Raw genomic sequence first — 20828 nt, forward strand, 5'->3', positions numbered from 1 at the left:
TGAGTTTGTTCAATGAAATGAGCAACATTGACAAGCGAATAAACCAACTGTATGGGAAAGTCAGGGTGTAGAAAGAAATATATCAGAACAACCAAAGGTTTGAGTCGGTGTTCTGGTTATAAAGCAGCTTATCCACATCCTGCTACTGGGCGGCGCCAGACCCAATCCAGTACCTCCAACAGTCCGGCCACTTCTGAGAGTGAACCAGTTTGCAAAACCATTGCCTCCATCGCGGCAGCAGCAACGATGAAGTGTCAATTGGCAGAGAGTCAATTGGCAAAACATGGCTTTTGATGAGAAGGAAATTCATGAGCAATAAAAGAAGAAAAAAAGGGCAGAAAAGTTTGTTTAAGTGAATCTGCCACAAACCAGCACAAGACCTAAGCTACGGTATGAGGATTCGTCTCAAACCGCCTATGAGATTTCATCTGATCAGGACTTTTCAGAGTTGCCTAAAGCAGCAGTGAGACCATCAGAAGATCCAAGTGTCCGACGCCAGAATCAAGCAGAGGGCAAGAAGGTCTCCTGTAAAGCAGCTGAGAGTGGCCCAGAATCTGAAGGCAAAATGGAAGTGGCGACTGTGTGTGCGGCATGAAGTGGTTATGAGTGTGACTGAGAGTGTGGCAACTGACACAGATGGGAATAAGTGTGAGCAGATGGAAGTGAGTCAAGCTGAAGAGGCATAAGTGAGTGAGAGTGAGGTTGTGCAGCCTGGACAAGAGAATGCAGCTGAAGAGTCTGTGAATCAGGAGACGGGGTTAGAGGTGGAGCAAGTTGGTCATATAGAGAGTCAGTCAGATCAGGTACAGCAGAGAGTGGAGGTAGAATCTATTCAGGTAAGAGGGGTGGATGAAACTGCAGTGCTGAATGGAAAGTAAAAGTAATTGTCTGCCCCACCTCTATGCCCATGGCATAGAGGTGGGTCAGACAATATTTGATTGACAGCTGAGATTTTTAAATGAGTTTACAACAGCTACGAATGCTTTAATAAAAATATAGAAATTGGATTTCATGTTTAATTTGAAAAGGACTTTTATTATATATTTTTGTGTCTGGGTGACAGGTCCACTTTAAGGTTTTTGATGAGGATACAATTGGTAATGTTGCAGAAACATGTGTTAATCAGGTGCATGGAACATGTGCATAGGAGTTGCCCTGAGGCCTATCATAATATAGTCACCCTTTTCCTCAGGCAGATATTAGAAAGGTAAGAGCTGATTGGCGACATGGGCCTTCCTTCTGGTCTATAGCAGAGGAACCATGTGGGGGAGTAGCAATACTGTTTTGGGGTGGCCTCAATATTACAGTACACGGTTTGCTTGAGATCCAGGTGGGCCGTTGTTTGCTACGGGATGTCACGATAAGCGGAAGTCGTTTCCGTCTTATAAACATCTATGGGCCGCAGTCTATGGCAGCCAGGAGGGCTCTGCTAGTTGAAGTTAGACCTTTTCTGCACACTTCTCTTCTAGTCATCCTGGCTGGTCATTTCAATCCTTGGACCAGAAGATTTTTCTGGTAAAATGAGAAAATCAGAAAGTTATTATTTAAACATGCTTATTCAGCAGGCTGGTCTGGTTGATGTTGCAACCTGGGGTGGCAGGAAGGCGTCACATACCTATAGATGTGCAAAAAGAAGCAGCCATCTAGATATGGCTTTTGTCAGGGCCGATGAGGAGTTTACTGATGTGAAGGAAGTTGGGGTAGAGTACTCTGATCACTTGACACTCATTTACTGTGGGAGCCTCATCTATTCCAGTGAAGGGTAAGGGTCTGTGGTGGCTGAGTGTGAATTCCCTGGAGGGTGAGTCGATTTTTACAACTCTGTGTCATCATGGTGGGAGGATTCCAAATTCTCATTCCGGACCTTCTTTCGTAAGCTACCTGTACGTAGGGAGGGTAATAGGTATAAGAAGTACCTGACTCTTTTAAAGAGGTTGGAGTCCTCTATTTCGGATGGGGTGGTTGGGTCAAAAATTACCCAGCTGAAGGCCCAGATCAGAGAATGTCGGTATAGCCGGTACAAATCTCTTGTGCAGGAAAGGGTCTACGGGACTTTTCACTCCCGGGACCCCATTTTAAACTGCAAAGAGAATTTTGGGAGCGAAAACTGATCACCGGTCTGATCAATCCCAAGGGTGAGTTGCAAACATCAAGGGGGGGGCATCCTTGGGATAGTGAAAGATTTCTACGGTTCTCTGTTCTGGGCCAAGGCTTTGGATAAGGGGAGGACTTCATCCTTCCTGGAGGCAACCCCAGGGCCTGATGTAACCAATTTGGACTTTGAGCTTTTGACAGCTGAGATCACGGAGGACAAGGTCAAAGCTGCCATTGACTGCCTCGCTAAAAAGAAGGCTCCAGGACCGGATGGCCTTACAGCTGAATTTTATAAGAAATTTAAAGATCAGCTGGCTCTGGTTCTCGTAGAGAAGGGGGGAAGGGGTTATCTTACCCCCCTCTATGAGAGAATCCTCCTTGATCCTGCTGTCAAAAGGCAAGGATCCAAAGCACGTTGACACAGATAGGAAGCTTCTTGTAGGGATACTTTTTACTAGATTGAGTTCATTTTCAGGCATATTGTTATCTCCTGCACAGTTCTGCACTGTGATAGGGCAGAGCATCTTTGGGGTGATCCTTACTATTACAGATCATATGCATCTGTGGGCCGTTTTGACAAAATATGGCATCCCGGGAACATTCATTAGATGGCTCTCCACTTTGTAGGCTGGCAGAGGCCCTCAAAGTGCCCAACATCAAACAATTGTCCTGTGCCAATGTGGCTTATGGTGTTCTGTCTGTTCCACACCCCCTGGTTAGAGGGACAGTGTATATAATAATATCGGGGATGAGGTGTAGATATCAGGGTTTTAGATTTAAGCCATAAGTGGTTATTATCAAAGAACAAAGATTATGGAACAGTAGTACAGAATTGCTGTGTTGTAGAAGAAGCTCAAGGTTAAAGGCCATTATGTTATTAGAATGTAGAATGTTTGCACAGAACAAGGAATACATCTGTTGTCTCATGTCGCAAGTATAGTGCAAGGCCAAGCAAGACACATCGTCTCAGAAACTACAGCATAGATACCATTCTGGACACTTAGTTGCACCTTATTTGGCTTTTGTACTGAGACTGTGAGTCTGTCCCTAAGATGGAAATAGTGACACAGTTATGCTAAAACAATAATGATAATTGGATGCCTCTGGATCAGCCCCATGGAAGAAGAAATGGTTAAATAGTCATCAGTTGTATTGCTTATTGTCCCCCAACGTCCTCACGAGCTTTCAGGATGTGTGAGCTATTATTTAATACTCTGTATTAATGTATACCTCAAATAAAGCTGTCTGGTTAATTTCCTGAGAGAATCTGTTTGGTTCAAGTCAGGCCCAGGGGGAACTTCGGGGCCAGGCTCGATTTGAGTAAGTATTTATTCAAATCCAAGAGGGACTTACTCATCGTGGCTGAGAATTTTATATCCGTGGAGGACTATAGGAGCATAAATCCGACATGAGGTACCACCTATGGCAGTTCTGCTGCAGAAGGTCCATTAGCCATGAGGATGTTGTTATAGACCAAATAGTGAAGTCTGTGGTGGCTGATTTGGGTTTCCTGAGGGAAAGAGAGGTTAAGCAAAGCTGCCTGAATGCATCCAAATGGAGAGGTGTGAATGTGTGATTTATACTGAAGCTTTTATGTTGCTAATGCTTGTGATGTCTGACCCTTTTCTCTTTCTATCCTCTAAGATGTGTCCTGGCAAAAGTGCCCAGAGGGAGGAAAAAACAGACACAGTAACACCACCAGCTCATGCTTTTCAGCGGACAAGTTCTGCAAGCTCAGCATTATATGTGTCCTGCGATGGCCCACTAATAAAAAGGTGGTGAAGGGGTGGGTGGGGAGGGAGAAACCCCCTTTCATGGGCAAAGGGAAAAACTTTGCCAGGGTTGGGTTTTTGGGAGGGAATTATGGACAGAGGAAGGACTCTGAGGGTTTGGTGTATGGTGGTAGAAGAAACTGCTAAGCCAAAGCCATTTTTTTACTTATTTATGGTGCATAGTTGCAAACAAGTTTGATTTAGCTGAGCTGATTATTGTAAGTTGATAAGTTTATACTAAATAAAAAAAATCCTATCAGATCCCCATTGGAAGCAGCATTCCTGCCCTTCTTTATGGCAGCTGAGATTCTAGCTATCTGTATAACAGAGCATTCTGTCCCAGTGGCTGCACAGATCCCATCTGCTCCCCATTGGAAGCAGCAGTCCTGTCCTGCTTTATGGCAGCTGACATTCTAGCTGTCTGTATAACAGAGAATTCTGTCCCAGTGACTGCACAGATCCTTATCAGTGCAAAGGAAGCAAACATGTACTGGATCCATTTATTTAAAAATTGCATTGATTAATGGAATAAAAAGCATATATTTTAAAAAGGTACATTTGGGAATGATAAGTTAAATTGGACCCCCTTCTGAGGCCTAAGCAAGTGCTGGGTGTTTTTTGGTGTCCCAGAGAATAATTACTTGGTTCCCCTTTGGTGAATAAAATACAAAGTATCGACACTGTCTTCTTATTGTTGCACTTGAAGTAAAAGCCTGTTCGCTGTGCATCCGCAGCTCCAGTGAAGTTGTTCAGACATGAGCTGGTGAACCCCCCCCCCATTAAATCTACATACTGCTCCAGTCAAAGCCGTTACAACCAGGAATATGATTTCATGCAGCACGGCCTCTGTGTAGGGCATCTTGGATTTCTCCTCCAATGTTGGAATTCGGTTCAGTCCAACGACTTTATCTATTTCCTTCTGAACTTGTCCTGACAAATTAGAAGAGGCAAACATGTTGGAGTAGGGTCTGGAAAATGGCCATCTACTCTCTCAGATACACCTGAAAGCCCAACTTGAAGGACAGTTAGGGTGAGATTTGGGAAAAATAAGTAATTGGTGTCCAAGACATTCTTGGAGATGTAGCTTAATGACTGACTGATACACCAAGGGCTGGGTAAAGATATAGGAAGATAGGAGGGTCCTCACAAAAGGTTGGACCTGCAATGTGGCCTTCAACTGACACAGGTTTGAGAACCACTGCCATAAGAACTATATGCTTCTCAATGAGATAAGAACCTCTCTTCCTGGATATAGGGTGACTCACCCTGTATGTTTGGATAAAGTGCCATGAAGAGCATGGCCCATCTCAGCACGTTGGTGGTGGTTTCCGTTCCGGCAATGATGAGTTCCCCGACCGAGAAGATCAGATTCTCCATGGAGTAGGTGCTGTCAGGGTCCGCCTCATTCCTCTCCATCACATCCATATACGCGTCAATGAAGTGGCGGGGTGACTGTGGTTGGCGGTTTTCAGAGAATCGCTCGATTATTTGGAGGAGGAAGTCGTAGACCTCGGAAGCATTTCGGAAGAGTTGCTGGTGCTTCCCGAAAGGCAGGAGACCAATAATAGGAAAGGCGTTGTAGAGGAAGACCCAGGCGCTGGTGGCCAGCTCAATGTTCTCGCTGAAGATTTCGATCATGTGGAGAAAATCGGTGTCGCTGTAGCAGAATCGCTCACCAAACAGGATCAGGTTGGACATGTTGGAAACGGCGATGGTGACCAGGTGCTTGGGGTCGAATGACTTCCCTTTATAGGTGTCAACGGCATCGAGAAAGAAGAGGCACTCCTCCGAAATCTTGTTCTCAAAGGACTTCTGGCTGTACCTGAAGTTACGGAAACAGTTGACAGCCAACTTGCGATGTTCTGTCCAACAGCGACAATACTTTGCATTGAGGAGGCCTGAAAGCCAAAAATGTAAGTAGGTAGGGAAACAGACATGACCACCAAGGTAAGCTTCCTTACTTACTCCCATAGTCACACAAAGCTTCCCTTACAGTCAGAGATTCTGTGTAATATCCTACTAAAATTTCATCCCCTTAATATTTTTTGCTGACACCTACCTCCCATTTTTGTCAGTTTCTTGAACAGTGGGAGGGATGGACGGTCCGCGAAGACGTCACTCTGACGCACCAGGCATTCCTTCACTGCATCGTATCCATTCAGCACCACAGTGGATATCCCCCCCAAATCCAAACTAAAAATCTGAGAGGGAAACAGTGTTACTTGGAATAGGGAGAAGGATAAAAAGCTCACACTTGATTGGTGAATCCCTCAAACAATCCTCAGAGCCCTAGGCACCATTGCAGAGCAAAAATTCTGTGACCGGCTCAAGCAGTACAGGAGAATATACAGTCTGGGTTATCCCAGCACAAGTCCATAGGGGTGCCTCTCTGAGCAGGGTGGCAAGGTGTGACTGGGCTATAGGGTGATCACTACTAACTTCCCTATTCTGTTACCCCATTGGATGAGTGACAGGAATATCAATACACACAGTGGCACCCCAAGTGATCAGGTGGGAGTTTTGTTGATATGATTTCACCCTGGGGGGAGTTTTTTTGCACCATTAGTGCAGCTGTTCAGCGCAGCTTGTGTTTCACACTGTGTCCTTGGAAAGTTTACTCAAGCGCTGATCCGTGTCACTACTCACTGACCTGCATCACTCTCCAGTTTCCCTCAGGTTTCCTTTCCGTGTTCTCTCTCACAGGGTCAGCGAGTGCGTTTAACAGTGAGCCAAGTGTGCACTCACAGCCTCAAGTGTTAGTAACAAGGTGAGCGCTTATTTGTGCGCTGGGTACCCCTGGAACTATAGCAGGGTGACTGTTACCCCAATGTTTCTATATATCTGTAACCTTGTTATGAGCTAAGGGGGCCCAGCCTGAAGGCCAGTTAAGGGGAGATTCTGGGTGAATGATTATTTGTGCCCTGGGTACCCCTGGAACAATAGCAGGGTGACTGTTACCCCTCTATATATCTTGTTATGAATGTAGGAAATTCCAAGGATGACTTGGCATGTGGATATAGAAGTGTAACTTGGAGTAAATTCAGCTCTAGATTTCATCATCCCTTTGCTCTGCCCCTGAGCTAAATATAAAGATTTGCTAGAAACATTCACAGGGTGAGTAGAATTCTGTTTGTACAAGTTGCACTGAATGTGGTACAACACTATTATTCACATTTCTATGAATTACATTTAAAAAAAAAAACACTGGGGTTAAAGAGAGAGCTGTTGAATGGAAAAGAAGAGTTAAATAACAAGTTACTTCCTGTGACATGAGAAGTTCATACAGTATTTCATGATACTTATATGTCATGTGACTGTTACCCCAAGGTTTCTATATATCTGTAACCTTGTTATGAGCTAAGGGAACCCAGCCTGAAGGTCAGTTATGGGGAGATTTGGGGTCAGGGGTTATTTGTGCCCTGGGTACCCCTGGAACTTTAGCTGGGTGACTGTTACCCCAATGTTTCTATATATCTGTAACCTTGTTATGAGCTAAGGGGGCCCAGCCTGAAGGCCTGTTAGGGGAAGATTTGGGGTGACTGTGCTTATTTGTGCCCTGGGTACCCCTGGAACTATAGCAGGGTGACTGTTACCCCAATGTTTCTATACGTCTGTAACTTTATGAGCTAAGGGGGCCCAGCCTGAAGGCCAGTTAGGGGGAGATTTGGGGTGAGTGTTTATTTGTGCCCTGGGTACCCCATGAACCATAGCAGGGTTACTGTTAACCCAATGTTTCTATATATCTGTAACCTTGTTATGAGCTAAGGGGGCCCAGCCTGAAAGCCAGTTAGGGGGAGATTTGGGGTGAGTGTTCATTTGTGCCCTGGGTACCCCATGAACCATAGCAGGGTTACTGTTAACCAAATGTTTCTATATATCTGTAACCTTGTTATGAGCTAAGGGGGCCCAGCCTGAAGGCCAGTTAGGGGGAGATGTGGGGTGAGTGCTTATTTGTGCCCTGGGTACCCCTGGAACTATAGCAGGGTGACTGTTACTCCTCTATATATTTTGAATGAAGGAAATTTCAAGGATGACTTGGCCTGTAAATAGAGAAGTGTTACTTGAGTAAATTCAGCTCCAGATTTCATCATCTCTTTGCACGGCCTCTGCCCCGGAGTTAAATATAACGATTTGCTAGAAACACTCACAGGGTGAGTACAATTCTGTTTGTACAAGTTGCAAGTTAAAGGGAATAGAATAGTTAAATAAGTTACTTTCTGTGACATGGGAAGTTCATATTTCGTGATATTTTATAAAGTTCAGTAGTTGCGATTGCCCTAGTTTAGCTAATCTTTCCCTTCACCTTTCTAGAGAATCAGTCACAGGCCTTTCCAGCAGTGCTGTTATTCTGTCTTTAGACAACGTTACAGATCGTGATCATCTTTTACCTGCACATTTCTGTTCCATGTGACTTGGACATTACTGTATATACAGAATTCTATCCTGGGAACTGTAATATGTCACATTGTAACCAGCTGCTCCCCTGCATGTGACCAACACACACTATACATTCTATACATTACACAGACCATATATAATATTTTACAGACACATATACTGATATAAATGTGCCATAGAATAAAGAGAAATATATACAGATCATATACATGGGAATTAGATGTATATGTGGTGGGCGTTACTATAAAAGACACTATAAACGTGGGGGCAGTAAAATACACAGATTATATCAGATAGGGATTAGTAAAACTATCAACCAACAGTACTGAGATGGGGCAGTGTATGGGGAATCTAAAGAAGTCGGGGGTAGTGTATGGGGAATATAAAGAAGTCGGGGGCAGTAAATGAAGATTATCAGAGCAATACAACAGCACTACAGTGGGTCGGTGACCCCCAGGCTCTATAGAGAGAGAGAGAGGGGGGACAGGGAAATACCTGGCCGTGGATCTTACTTTGCTTCTTCATGTAGACGTGGGGGTCGGAGGCCAAGGCCAGGATGTTCCCAATCAGGGGGATTCCTGGGGGGCCCGGGGGGAAGCCGCGGGGTCGCTTCTGCTTTACCATTTGTCGAAGCAGGAACCCAACAAGCAGTAGAGAGGCGGCGGCGGCGGCCGCAACAAACGCCATGAGCGGGACCGGGGAGAACATGGTACCTGGTTCCCAAGGGCCCCTCTCTCGCTGCTTCTGCTGCGCAGGGAGCCATGACCGTCCCATTGGGAACCCGCGCCGCTTCAAGCCTTCACTCCCCTAACTCCTCCCAGTGGCTACACCTTACGGGCAGAGTTAATAGAGAGCCACGTGCAGGTACAAACGACTTCCGCCCTTACTGCCGCCTCCCGTATCTCTGATTGGCTAAATTTCCGCCCGAGCTCCTCCTCCGTATGCAACTGTATCAGTAGGAGGGATCACCGGCTTCTCACTGTGTTGGGCTCCTGTCTTTGTGTTGGTGGTTTTACAGCGCTGAGTCGCTTCACAGGCAGGTGCAGCTAATATTGTTGGGTTACAGTTCAGTAGTTACTAATCCGTCTTAAAGGAGACATATTATCTAATCAATAAAAACGTACCAGTGCATTATACTCATTTAGATATAGAAGAATTGTGCTTAAAAGAAAGTAGTGTTTTAGGAAACAGCAGAGCAGACAGTAACCCTTTTCCAACACTTTCCTCTTGTCTCTGTCCCTATATATTAGGCACCTATCTAGTGCTACCAATCCCTATTTCTGTAGGGAAATGAGAGCAGAGCAGGCAGTAACCCATTCCTCTTATATTATATATTTGTAATAAATAGAAATATACATAGAAGGAATGGGCACACAATAAGCTATAACCTCATACTGTACTGTCTAAGGGAATCAATATGGCACCTCCTCCCATATGTATAAATACAAATATACAGAGAAGGAATCTTCTGATCACACAATAAGCCTTACCCACCCATATGTTTAGGTGTGGATTATAATTATGTTGGGAAAATTTAGGAGGGAAGTTAAAACTAGTAGCAATTGTTCCAGTGCCTTAGTCCAATGGGAGATAATAACTTGGCCTTTCCTCTCCATATTCTGGGTCACATGACTGGTTTTATGGTGCAAACAAGCTAATCTTTATGGGTTTCCTGGGTGGGCCAGATAAGAGAATGATCTGATAGGTTGATGGCCATAAAGACATTTCCCAGATTGCAACACTTGCAGGTAAATTAGTATAAATGTCTATATTATAATCACATTTTACTCAGTAAAACCAAAAAATCTGTTTCTTTTTGTTGGTCCCAGTGACTCGCTGTCACTCCGTGTCCCTTGAGGGAAAGGTTCCTCAGTTTGGCCTCCATCTTTATTCCGTATTGTGTCAATCAGTGAGGAATTCTCTCTAACAGCTGCCTGCTCCTGGGTTTCTCCGCTCAGAATAACTGACCTTGCAAAATGGCTCAATTAGTGAACAGATCTATTCTAATTAACTTGCAGACTCCATCTCTAGTGCCCGGCCTGAGCAGCGCTAATTAGATCTGACAGAGCTCTAAATGGCCCCATAGGGTACGGCAGGGCTTGTTGCGCTCTTTGTAGGGGGGTTAGAGAGAAGGGTTTCCCCCGGCAATGCACAAGGGCTGAGACCTGCATCTGTGTAGGAAGGAAACATCAGGGGGACGAAGATTATTTCCTCCAAATAATCTAACAATTGTATCACAAAAATTGTAAATTTGTATACTTACCTGAAATTTTCTTTAGTCCGGAAGGCAAGACACCAATGGGTTAACATTCTGTTCCTTTCCTGATGGGACAGAACCACAAGAAAAATCAGAAAAAACACTTTATAAAACTTCCCCTGCTCCCTAGAAAGTATTGTTATTTTACAGCACAAAGGATAGACAGACCAGTAATGCTCAATTAATTTTATTGGGTGGGAAATCTGTGCTGCCTTCCGGACAAAAGAAAAATAAAATTTCAAGTATGCAAATTTTCAATTTTCTTTGCGTCCTCCAGGCAGCACACCAATGGGACTTTGCAAGCTCATCCAAGGGAGGGTAGAATACTATGAGGCTGTTTGAAGAATCCGACTGCCATACGCTCTATCTTGCGAGGCTGCTATGTCCAACCTGTGGAATCTTGCAAAGGTGTGAATATTACTCCATGTCGCTGATCTGCATATATCAGCTGCAGAGACGGCAGACTTCTCCGCCCAAGATGTTGAAACAGCTCTGGTTGAATGAGCTCTTATTAAATCAGGAGACTGTTGACCAGAAACTGAATAAGCTGTTAGAAAATAATTCTTCTGCCATGATGCAATGGTAGATTTTGAGGCCTTGACACCTTTCCTTTCCCCAGAAAAAAAGAACAAACAAGTGCTCGAAGATTCCTCGAATCTTGGAAGAACAATTTCCGCATTAATGTTGTTCATGGAAGGAAATTACAGTTGAAAAAAAGGCAAAGTCCTCAAAACAATCTTGCCAGGAAAAAAAGTGGTGTGAGGAGGGTTAACCGCCAAGACTTGTAACTCCCCAATCCTTCTTACTGAGGTGATAGCCACAAGAAAAGAGGTTTTCCATGACAAATGCTTAGAACTAAGGCTCAAACGGAGCCTCACACAAGGCTGAAAGGACCGTATTTAAATCGCAGGGAGCCACAATAGGTTTTATTGATGGTCTGAGTCTTGATGCAGCCTTCAAAAAATGCTTGATTAATAGATTTGATGTCAGATTAAGATTTAATATAGTTGCCAAGGCACAAATATGTACCCTAAAGGTGGCCATACATGGAGAGATCCGCTCGTTTGGCGATGTCGCCAAACGAGCGGATCTCCCTCCGATATACCCACCTTGAGGTGGGCAATATCGGGCTGATCCGATCATGGGCCCTAGGGCCCTGCGATCGGATCCTAACGATGCCCAAACGGGCGGTCGGATCGCGGGACCGCATCAACGAATAGATGCGGCCGCGATCCGACGGGATTTTCTGTCCCATCCGATCGAGATCTGCCCGACTTTCGGCCAGATCTCGATCGGTGAAGCCCGTCGTGGGGCCCCATACATGGGCCAATAAGCTGCCGACACAGTCTGTCGGCAGCTTTTATCGGCCCGTGTATGGCCACCTTAAGAGTATTAGGCTTTAACCCCTTTGTAAATCCTTCTTGAAGAAATTGTGATATCACTGGGATTGAGCTTGTCTCAGACAACCCTTTTTCTCTTCTCCAGTTCTGAAAATGCTTCCACGCTCTCCCATAGATCTTAGAAGTGGACTGCTTTCTTGAATTAAGCAAGGTGTTGACTACTTCCTCTGAAAGACCTTGACTTGTCAAGACCTCCCTATTAGCCTCCATGCCGTCAAGCTCAGGCATGATATGTTTGGATACCTAATTTCTTCCTGTAACAGAAGATGTTCTCTGAGGGGTAACCTTTAATATTCTCCTTTGGACAGGCTCATCAGTTCCGAGAACCATGATCTCCTCGGCCAAAATGGGGCTATCATGATGACCGAAGCCTTCTCCTCCCTGATCTTTTGAAGTGGTATCTGAATCATTGGAAAGGGAGGGAACAAATAGGCCAGACTGAAGTCCCAAGATATTGACATAGCGTCCCTCTTGTCCCTCTTGTTCAAAGAGCAAAAACAAGCTACATTTCTGTTGGCCCTTGTTGCCATCAGATCTATCTGGGGATATCCCCACCTCTTGACTATCAGTTCGAAAACTTGGGGATTGAGCTCCCATTCCTTGTGATTTACTTGCGATCTGCTGAGCCGGTCTGCAAGTACATTGTCTGATCCTCTTATGTGGACTGCCTTGAGGAGACTGAAATGACATTCTGCTCATGCCATCAATTTGCGACACTGCCCCATCAACAATGGAGCTCGTGTTCCTCCCTGCTTGTTGACATGCTGCATTGTCCAACTGTACCAGCACCTCCTTCTTCAAAAGAGGTTGAAAATATCAGAGTGCCAGCTTGATTGCCTTGAGCTTTTTGAAATTCGAAGACTGAACCTTCTCCCAAGCATTTCATTTGCCTTGGATCACTTTGTCTTCCATATGAGCCCCCCCAGCCTTGGGCTGAGGCGTCCATTGTAACTATCTGAAACACTGGAGATCTGAACAATTTCCCCCCTGCTAGCCTCTGAGGATTGATCCACCACTTTAACTGCCTTTTTACTTTTGCTGGAACTCTGAAGCAACAATCCAGGGAGTTGGGATCCCTGTTCCAACGAAGAAGAATCTCCCTCTGTAGAGGACACATATGCGCTCTTGGCCAAGGAACTGCTTCCAACGAAGAAGTCATCAGCCCCAACACTCTTATTTCCTGAAGAATGGACACTGAATGAGCCATCCTGAGACTGGCTATTGTTGAACACAAGCTCTGAACTTTCTCCCGTGGAAGAAACACTCTCATTCAGACTCTCCCAAGAACTTGGCAGAGGTAGAAGGATACAGACTCGACTTTTTTTCGTTTATAATCCAGCCATAAGCTGCCAGCAAGTCTAGAGTCAGCTTCAAATGATCTTTCATCTGAACTAATGTGGAAGCTTTTAGCAGCCAGTCTTCTAGATATGACATCACAAATACTCCCTGCTGTCTCAATGCTGCTGATAGGACTACAATGACCTTCGTAAAGACTTATAGAGCTGATGTAATCCCAAACGGCAGAGCTCTGAATTGTAGGTGGTGAAGGACTGGACCCAGAAACACTGCAATTCTGAGAAACTTCGGGCTTTCGGGGTGAATAGGCACTTGCAGGTAAGCGTCTTTTAAGTCCAAGGTTACCATCAGATCTCCTTCCTATTGCCGATTTTATTGTTTCCATGCAAAACTTTTCTTTTGTTAGAAACCTGTTTAGGTACATTAGGTCTATAACCAAGCGAAACCGACCGTCTGACTTTGGTTCAAGGAATACATGCAAATATATCCCTGTTCTCCATTCTGAAATAGGAACTGGCTCCAATACGTTGGATGTGATGAAATCCGAGCATTTTCAAAAATAAACGCTTCTCTGGGTCCAACTTCCTCCTGTTCCAACAGAACCTCTGAAGAGGATGACTCTGAAACCTTATCAAGTAACCACTCACACTCTCTATTATTTTGAGTGCCCAGGAATCGTTGGTGGTAGCTCTCCAAGCTGGCAGAAATAGAGCTAGCCTTCCCCCAACCGCTTCCTGGCTCCTGCCGTCAGTATTCTGAAGATTTTCCCTGAGATGAATCCTTCCTCTGGACAGGATTTTTGTTGGAACCTCCTCCTCCAAATCCCCTGGGTCGGTTAAATTCTCTTCTCCTGTCAGAATCCAGAAAGGAAGATCTCCTTTGAGAGGAGGAGAGAGGCAAAGATCTTCTTGCTGAACGAAAAAAAATACTTTTTTGTGACTTGGATCTATCCTCTAGAAGAGTTTTCCTCTTTCACGGGGCCAAACTCTCGATCAACTTATCCAAATGAGATCCAAAAAGTTTTTCAGGTTCAAATGGCATTGAAATTAAGCTGTTTTAAGCTGCCAGTTTTATAGGATAAAGCTTATCAAGCAAGGTATCTCTGGAGGTGCCCGAGTCTGCCAAAGAACTTAGCCAGAATTTCAGAGACCTGGAAACTGCTATCGCAGCCAAAGATGGTTTGCAAATATTTGAACCCACTGAATAAGATCTCTGAAGAGCGCACTCAGCCCTTCGATCCATCTGGTCTTTAATGGCTGATTCTTCCACAGGAATAGTGGTTCTCCTGGACAGCCATGCTACAGAGACATCCACTTTTGGAGGTTCTTCCCATAGTTGAACATCCTGAGAGTCAAAGGGAAACATCACCTTAAACCTTTTGGTATTTTCAGGCTTTTCCCCCGGAATTTTGCACTCCTGCTCACAGCCGTTTGATTGAAGAATGAAGTAGAAAACTATATGATTTCTTCAGAGTCATAAACAAAAGATCCTCTTGTTTAGAAGACTGTAATGGAATCTACCTCAGGTCTTCAAGATGGCGTCCAAGATGGCGACCACCTGCCTCACCACATGGCTCCTGCTGGGCACAGGTCTATGACCTCACCTTCTTCCCACTCCAGGATTGGTCGTCGGCGACGGAACGGACGCCGGCGTCAGAATCGGGCGCCGGCGTCGAGACGTCAGCGTGAGGACGCTGGCGTCTGCGTCTGACGCAAGCGCGTCAAAATTTGGCGCCAACCCAGAGACTATTTAAACGTACTTTCCCTTCCAGTCCTTGCCCAACTATAGGTTCCTGCTACAGAGTTCCTGGGTGTTATTGTCTATTTTGATTCTTGTGTACCGACTTCTGCCTGTTCTTCGATTCTGCTTGTCTTCTGCCTGGTCTGACCTATTTGCCTGTATTTTGACGATTCTTTGGATAAACCCTCTTGTACCTCGAACCTGGTCTGGTCTCCTCTTTGGTCTACACTATTACTGTGCCTTCGGGCCCGTTACAGTATAGTTGGGCCATGGACCCTTCGGAGGAGACTCCAGCTCCACCTGATGTCGGTGGCGCTATCCGCGGTCTGGCTTCCCGCATGCAGTCATACGAAGCCCAGCAGTCACACTTCGGTCAGGCTCTTGAAGCTATTCTGGACAAGTTGTCGGCATTGTCACCTGTGGCCCCGGTCCCTGTGGCCGTTGCTGCAAGCCCACTTCAGCCTTCGGAACCTCGCATTCCTGCGCCTCCCCTCTACAGCGGCGATCCTGATGCATGCAGAGGTTTCATCAACCAGTGCGAGATCCAGTTCGCCCTGCTGCCAGGTCAGTTTGTATCCGAACGAGCTAAAGTGGGGTACATGATTACTCGCCTGCAGGGGAAGGCTTTGGAGTGGGCATCACCTCTGTGGGAGAAGGGGGACCCTTTGATTGACAATGCCAGTGCCTTCATCCGTGAACTTCGGGTCGTCTTTGATGCCCCTGGTCGAGCTATGGCATCCTCTGCTCGCCTGTTCCAGATCCAGCAAGGCACTCGCTCTGTTCCAGAGTACGCTATTGAGTTCCGCACCCTAGTTGCGGAGACCACCTGGAACAATGATGGGTACCATGCCGCCTTCTACAACGGCCTAGCCATGCGGATCAAAAACGACTTGGTCTCCCGGGAAATTCCTTCTCGGTGGGAGGATCTGGTGGCGCTGGCTATAAAGGTTGACACCCGGCAGAGGGAATTTCAACTCGAGCTCGACAGAGAGCGTTCGAAGAAGTATCCCCGGTTCCAATCCACCCTGGCTCCTCGCTTCCAGAGACCCCTACTTTTCAATCCGGCTTCTGCTTTCCCCTCTCCTACTCCTGCGGCTTCTGCTTCCTCTGCTCCATCTACTGAGGAACCCATGCAGATCGGACGGGCTCGTCTTTCCGAACAGGAGAAGCTACGGAGAAGGGCTGCCGGCCTATGCCTGTATTGTGGGGGCAAATCGCACTTCGCCCATGAGTGTCCTGTGAAGCCGGGAAACGCCAGCACCTAGGTAGGTTTGGGGAGACCTATCTGGGTGGTGTTTGTCATTCTCCCCAACCCTCTACTCAACGCTTCCTTCTTCCAGCACAGATCCAATTCGGTTCCCAGAAGATCCCAGTGCAAGCTTTTCTGGACTCTGGTGCTGCCGGAAATTTCATGGACAGAGTTTTTGCTGCTTGTCATGCGGTTCCCCTACAACCCTTGGCCTCTCCTCTGTGGGTGTTGGCTATTGATGACCGCCCTCTGTCTTCGGCCATTATTTCTCAAACCACCGCTGAACTTTCTCTTAGAGTGGGCACCATGCATCTGGAGAGATTGGCCTTTCTACTCATCGATTGCCCTTCAACTCCACTCGTTTTGGGGCTTCCCTGGTTGTGCACCCATAATCCAGTCATTGACTGGTCCTCCTCTCAAGTCTCCCGCTGGAGCCCCTATTGCCAACGGAACTGTTTGCCTGCTGTACCCCTTATCAAGGTTTCTTCTGTTTCTTCCAAGTTGTCCCTTCCATCCGTCTATCAAGATTTTGCTGATGTCTTCAATAAGGGCTCTGCAGAGACCCTTCCTCCTCATCGACCCTATGACTGTCCGGTCGAACTTCTTCCTGGTTCCATGCCTCCCCGGGGTCGCACCTATCCTCTTTCCCCTTCTGAGACGGCTGCCATGAAGACCTACATTCAGGAGAATCTCCAAAGAGGCTTCATCCGCCCTTCTTCCTCCCCTGCTGGTGCTGGATTTTTCTTTGTCGAAAAGAAGGACGGAGGTCTGCGACCATGCATCGACTATAGGGGGTTAAACAAAATCACCATTAAAAACCGTTACCCTCTCCCCCTAATCTCCGAACTCTTCGATCAGTTAAGAGGGGCCAAGATCTTCACTAAGCTGGATCTTCGGGGTGCCTATAACCTCATTAGAGTTCGTGAAGGGGACGAATGGAAGACCGCCTTCAATACCCGAGACGGGCATTATGAATATCTAGTCATGCCGTTTGGACTATGTAATGCCCCCGCGGTCTTCCAAGAGTTCGTAAATGATATATTCAGAGATCTGTTGGGGCAAAGTGTTGTCGTCTATCTGGATGACATTCTTGTCTTTTCCAAAAATCTCCACGAGCATCGCTCCCAAGTGAAGGAAGTTCTTCTTCGCCTAAGAAAGAATAATCTCTTTGCTAAATTGGAAAAGTATTCGTTTGAAGTGTCCTCCATCCCTTTTCTTGGGTACATCATCTCCCAGCAGGGTTTCAAGATGGATCCAGCCAAGGTTTCAGCAATTCTTGATTGGCCCCTCCCCACAAGTGTCAAGGCTATTCAAGAGATTTATTGGCTTTGCCAACTATTACAGACAATTTATTAAAGGTTTCTCTTCCAAGATCTCTCCTATCCTGGCCCTTATCCGCAAAGGGGGTAAACCACAGCACTGGCCTCCTCTAGCCTTGGAAGCCTTTGAATCCTTGAAAACTGCCTTTTCTTCTGCACCTATTCTCAGACACCCCGAACTTCTTCTTCCCTTCTTCCTCGAAGTCGACGCCTCAGATGTGGGAGTTGGAGCTGTCTTGTCACAGAGATCATCCTTGGATGGGAAATTACATCCCTGTGCATTCTTCTCTAAGAAATTTTCCTCCTCCGAGCAGAACTACGATGTGGGGAATCGTGAGTTATTGGCAGTGAAACTCGCCCTGGAGGAGTGGAGACATTTACTGGAGGGATCCTCCATTCCCGTGACCATCTTTACAGACCATAAGAACCTTGAATTTATCCAGTCCCTCAAACGTTTGAATCCTCGACAAGCCAGATGGTCACTGTTCTTCTCCCGTTTTAACTTCGTCATCACCTTTCGTCCTGGCTCTAGAAATAGAAAGGCTGATGCTTTGTCAAGAAGTTTTGTTCCTGAAGTTCCCTGCTCCGAAGATCCTGAACCCATTGTGCCTTCCTCCAAGATCGTCGCTGCCCTATTTCCCTCCTTGGCTTCGCAAATCCTTTCCGCTCAAGCTTCTGCTCCTGACAATATTCCTCTAGGGGTTGCCTTTGTTCCACCTGATTGTCGCCAGTCTATCCTATCCCAGGCACACAGTTCCAAACAGGCCGGCCATCCCGGAGTGGAGAAGACTACCGAACTCCTTTCTCGCCTGGTGTGGTGGCCATCCATGAGAAAGGATGTCAAAGACTTTGTTTCTTCTTGTACCATCTGTGCCATTTCCAAGTCTGGACATTCTCCTCCCAAAGGACTCCTTCTTCCATTACCCATTCCATCTCGTCCTTGGACTCATCTTGCCATGGATTTTATTGTGGATCTGCCTGTCTCCTCCGGTCACACTGTTATCTGGGTTGTCGTTGACAGGTTCAGCAAAATGGCTCATTTCATTCCCCTCCGCAAACTTCCCTCTGCTCCTGAACTTTCCAAGCTTTTCATCCAACATATTTTTCGTCTCCATGGGTTTCCTGCCGAGATCGTCTCTGACCGTGGTTCACAATTCGTGTCTAGATTCTGGAGATCCTTGTGCAAAGCTCTCAACATTTCTTTGCAATTTTCTTCTGCCTATCACCCACAGTCCAATGGAGCCGCTGAGAGAGTGAACCAGGCTTTGGAACAGTTTCTTCGCTGCCATGTTTCCCTGTGCCAAGACGACTGGTCGGATCTCCTTCCCTGGGCTGAGTTCGCCCATAACAACGCTTTGCATTCTTCCTCGCATCAGTCCCCTTTCTTCTGTGTCTACGGTCAGAATCCATTGGCTTACCCTCAGGATCTTCTCCTCACCAATGTTCCTGCCGCCAACGATCAGGCTGCCCACATGATGGCTATTTGGGCTGCTGTTGCCTCTAATCTGCAGAAGAGCTCCCTGGTCCAGAAGAGGTTTGCCGACAAGAAGAGGATTTCCGCTCCACCCTATGCTCCTGGTGACAAAGTTTGGCTTTCCACTCGTAACATCCGCCTGAAGATTCCTACCCCAAAGCTTCGTCCCAGATTCATCGGTCCCTTTCCTGTCATTGAAATCATCAGTCCGGTGGCGGTTCGTCTTCAACTCCCTCCAGAGATGCGGATCCCGAATGCCTTCCATGTCTCTCTCCTTAAGCCTGCTGTGTCTTTTTCTTCTTCTTCTTCTTCCCCAGCTCCAGTCCTGGTTGACGATCACCAGGAATTCGAGGTGAAGAGGATCTTGGACTCTCGTCTTTCCAGGGGCACTCTTCAATATCTCATCGAGTGGAAGGGGTTCGGTCCCGAGGAGTGCTCCTGGGTCAGGAGCTCAGATGTCCATGCGCCCATCTTGGTTCGTAGATTCCATAAACTATTCCCTCTCTCCCCTAGACTCGGTGGTCCTGAGGCCCCCCCTAAGGAGGGGGGTACTGTAATGGAATCTACCTCAGGTCTTCAAGATGGCGTCCAAGATGGCGACCACCTGCCTCACCACATGGCTCCTGCTGGGCACAGGTCTATGACCTCACCTTCTTCCCACTCCAGGATTGGTCGTCGGCGACGGAACGGACGCCGGTGTCAGAATCGGGCGCCGGCGTCGAGACGTCAGCGTAAGGACGCTGGCTTCTGCGTCTGACGCAAGCGCGTCAAAATTTGGCGCCAACCCAGAGACTATTTAAACGTACTTTCCCTTCCAGTCCTTGCCCAACTATAGGTTCCTGCTACAGAGTTCCTGGGTGTTATTGTCTATTTTGATTCTTGTGTACCGACTTCTGCCTGTTCTTCGATTCTGCTTGTCTTCTGCCTGGTCTGACCTATTTGCCTGTATTTTGACGATTCTTTGGATAAACCCTCCTGTACCTCGAACCTGGTCTGGTCTCCTCTTTGGTCTACACTATTACTGTGCCTTCGGGCCTGTTACAAAGACTCATTGGAAGTGCTTTGAGGACTAATCACCTTCCTCACTTCCTTATTGAGGTGCGGCATCTTTTCTACAAGAAAAAGAAAATATTCATCTTTAGATTTTCCCTGCTCAGATGTAGAAGATGAATCTGAATTTGACAATGAACCTTACTCATGTCCCGATTCTGACACTGATTCTCTTTACACACATACTTCTGATGATTTATTTACTGCGGATGATTCAACTTCCTCAAAAGTCTTTGACAGCATATTTTTGAACCATGAGACAAAATCTTCTACTTTATACATATCTTGTACATCTGTTACTCGGGCACAATCTCCACATTTTGACTCAATACAGCCCTCCGGAAGAGGCTGATCACAGTCGGAACACATATTATGTTTTGACTTCCTTTTTCTCTTCCCAGATTTAGGTTCAGACATCTAAGAAAAAAGAAAGGTATAATTTACTTTGCCACTCAAAAAGAATTTTAAAAGCTGCACAAGCCTCACTCCCTTTTATGCAGCCTGGCAGCATAAGCCAGAGGAACTACAGTCAATAACCTGATGCAACTGAGACCTTAAAATAACCCACCGGGTTATACCTCTTCCCCCTGAAAATAAATAAATTCCCAGCACCTACTCTGCACCAGAACGCCACCCGGGCTCACAGCATTTCCTTGCTGTCTGCGCCATGAAGGAGTGTGACGTCATCAGCTGGTGCTCCCAACACAGACACCGGAGCTAGCAATTCAGTAGGGATCGTCCTGTTCCTCCTCCATAAGCCCTACCTGGACTACGCCTGC

The 20828-nt window shown here is 46.4% G+C and overlaps 1 protein-coding gene across 1 annotated transcript; it reads right to left on the reverse strand.

Moving 5' to 3' along the window:
• Nucleotides 1-4354: 4354 nt before the first annotated feature.
• Nucleotides 4355-9237, reverse strand: cyp2r1.S (cytochrome P450 family 2 subfamily R member 1 S homeolog). The gene is made up of 4 exons (XM_018260362.2): nt 8760-9237; nt 5926-6067; nt 5132-5764; nt 4355-4796 (listed from the first exon to the last, which is right to left on the reverse strand). The coding sequence occupies exons 1-4, from the start codon at nt 9036-9038 to the stop codon at nt 4555-4557; spliced, it is 1296 nt and encodes a 431-aa protein (XP_018115851.1). The 5' UTR covers nt 9039-9237; the 3' UTR covers nt 4355-4554.
• Nucleotides 9238-20828: the final 11591 nt, after the last annotated feature.

This window comes from Xenopus laevis, chromosome 4S, assembly GCF_017654675.1.
Source record: "Xenopus laevis strain J_2021 chromosome 4S, Xenopus_laevis_v10.1, whole genome shotgun sequence".
In the NCBI taxonomy this organism is placed as follows: Eukaryota; Metazoa; Chordata; class Amphibia; order Anura; family Pipidae; genus Xenopus; species Xenopus laevis.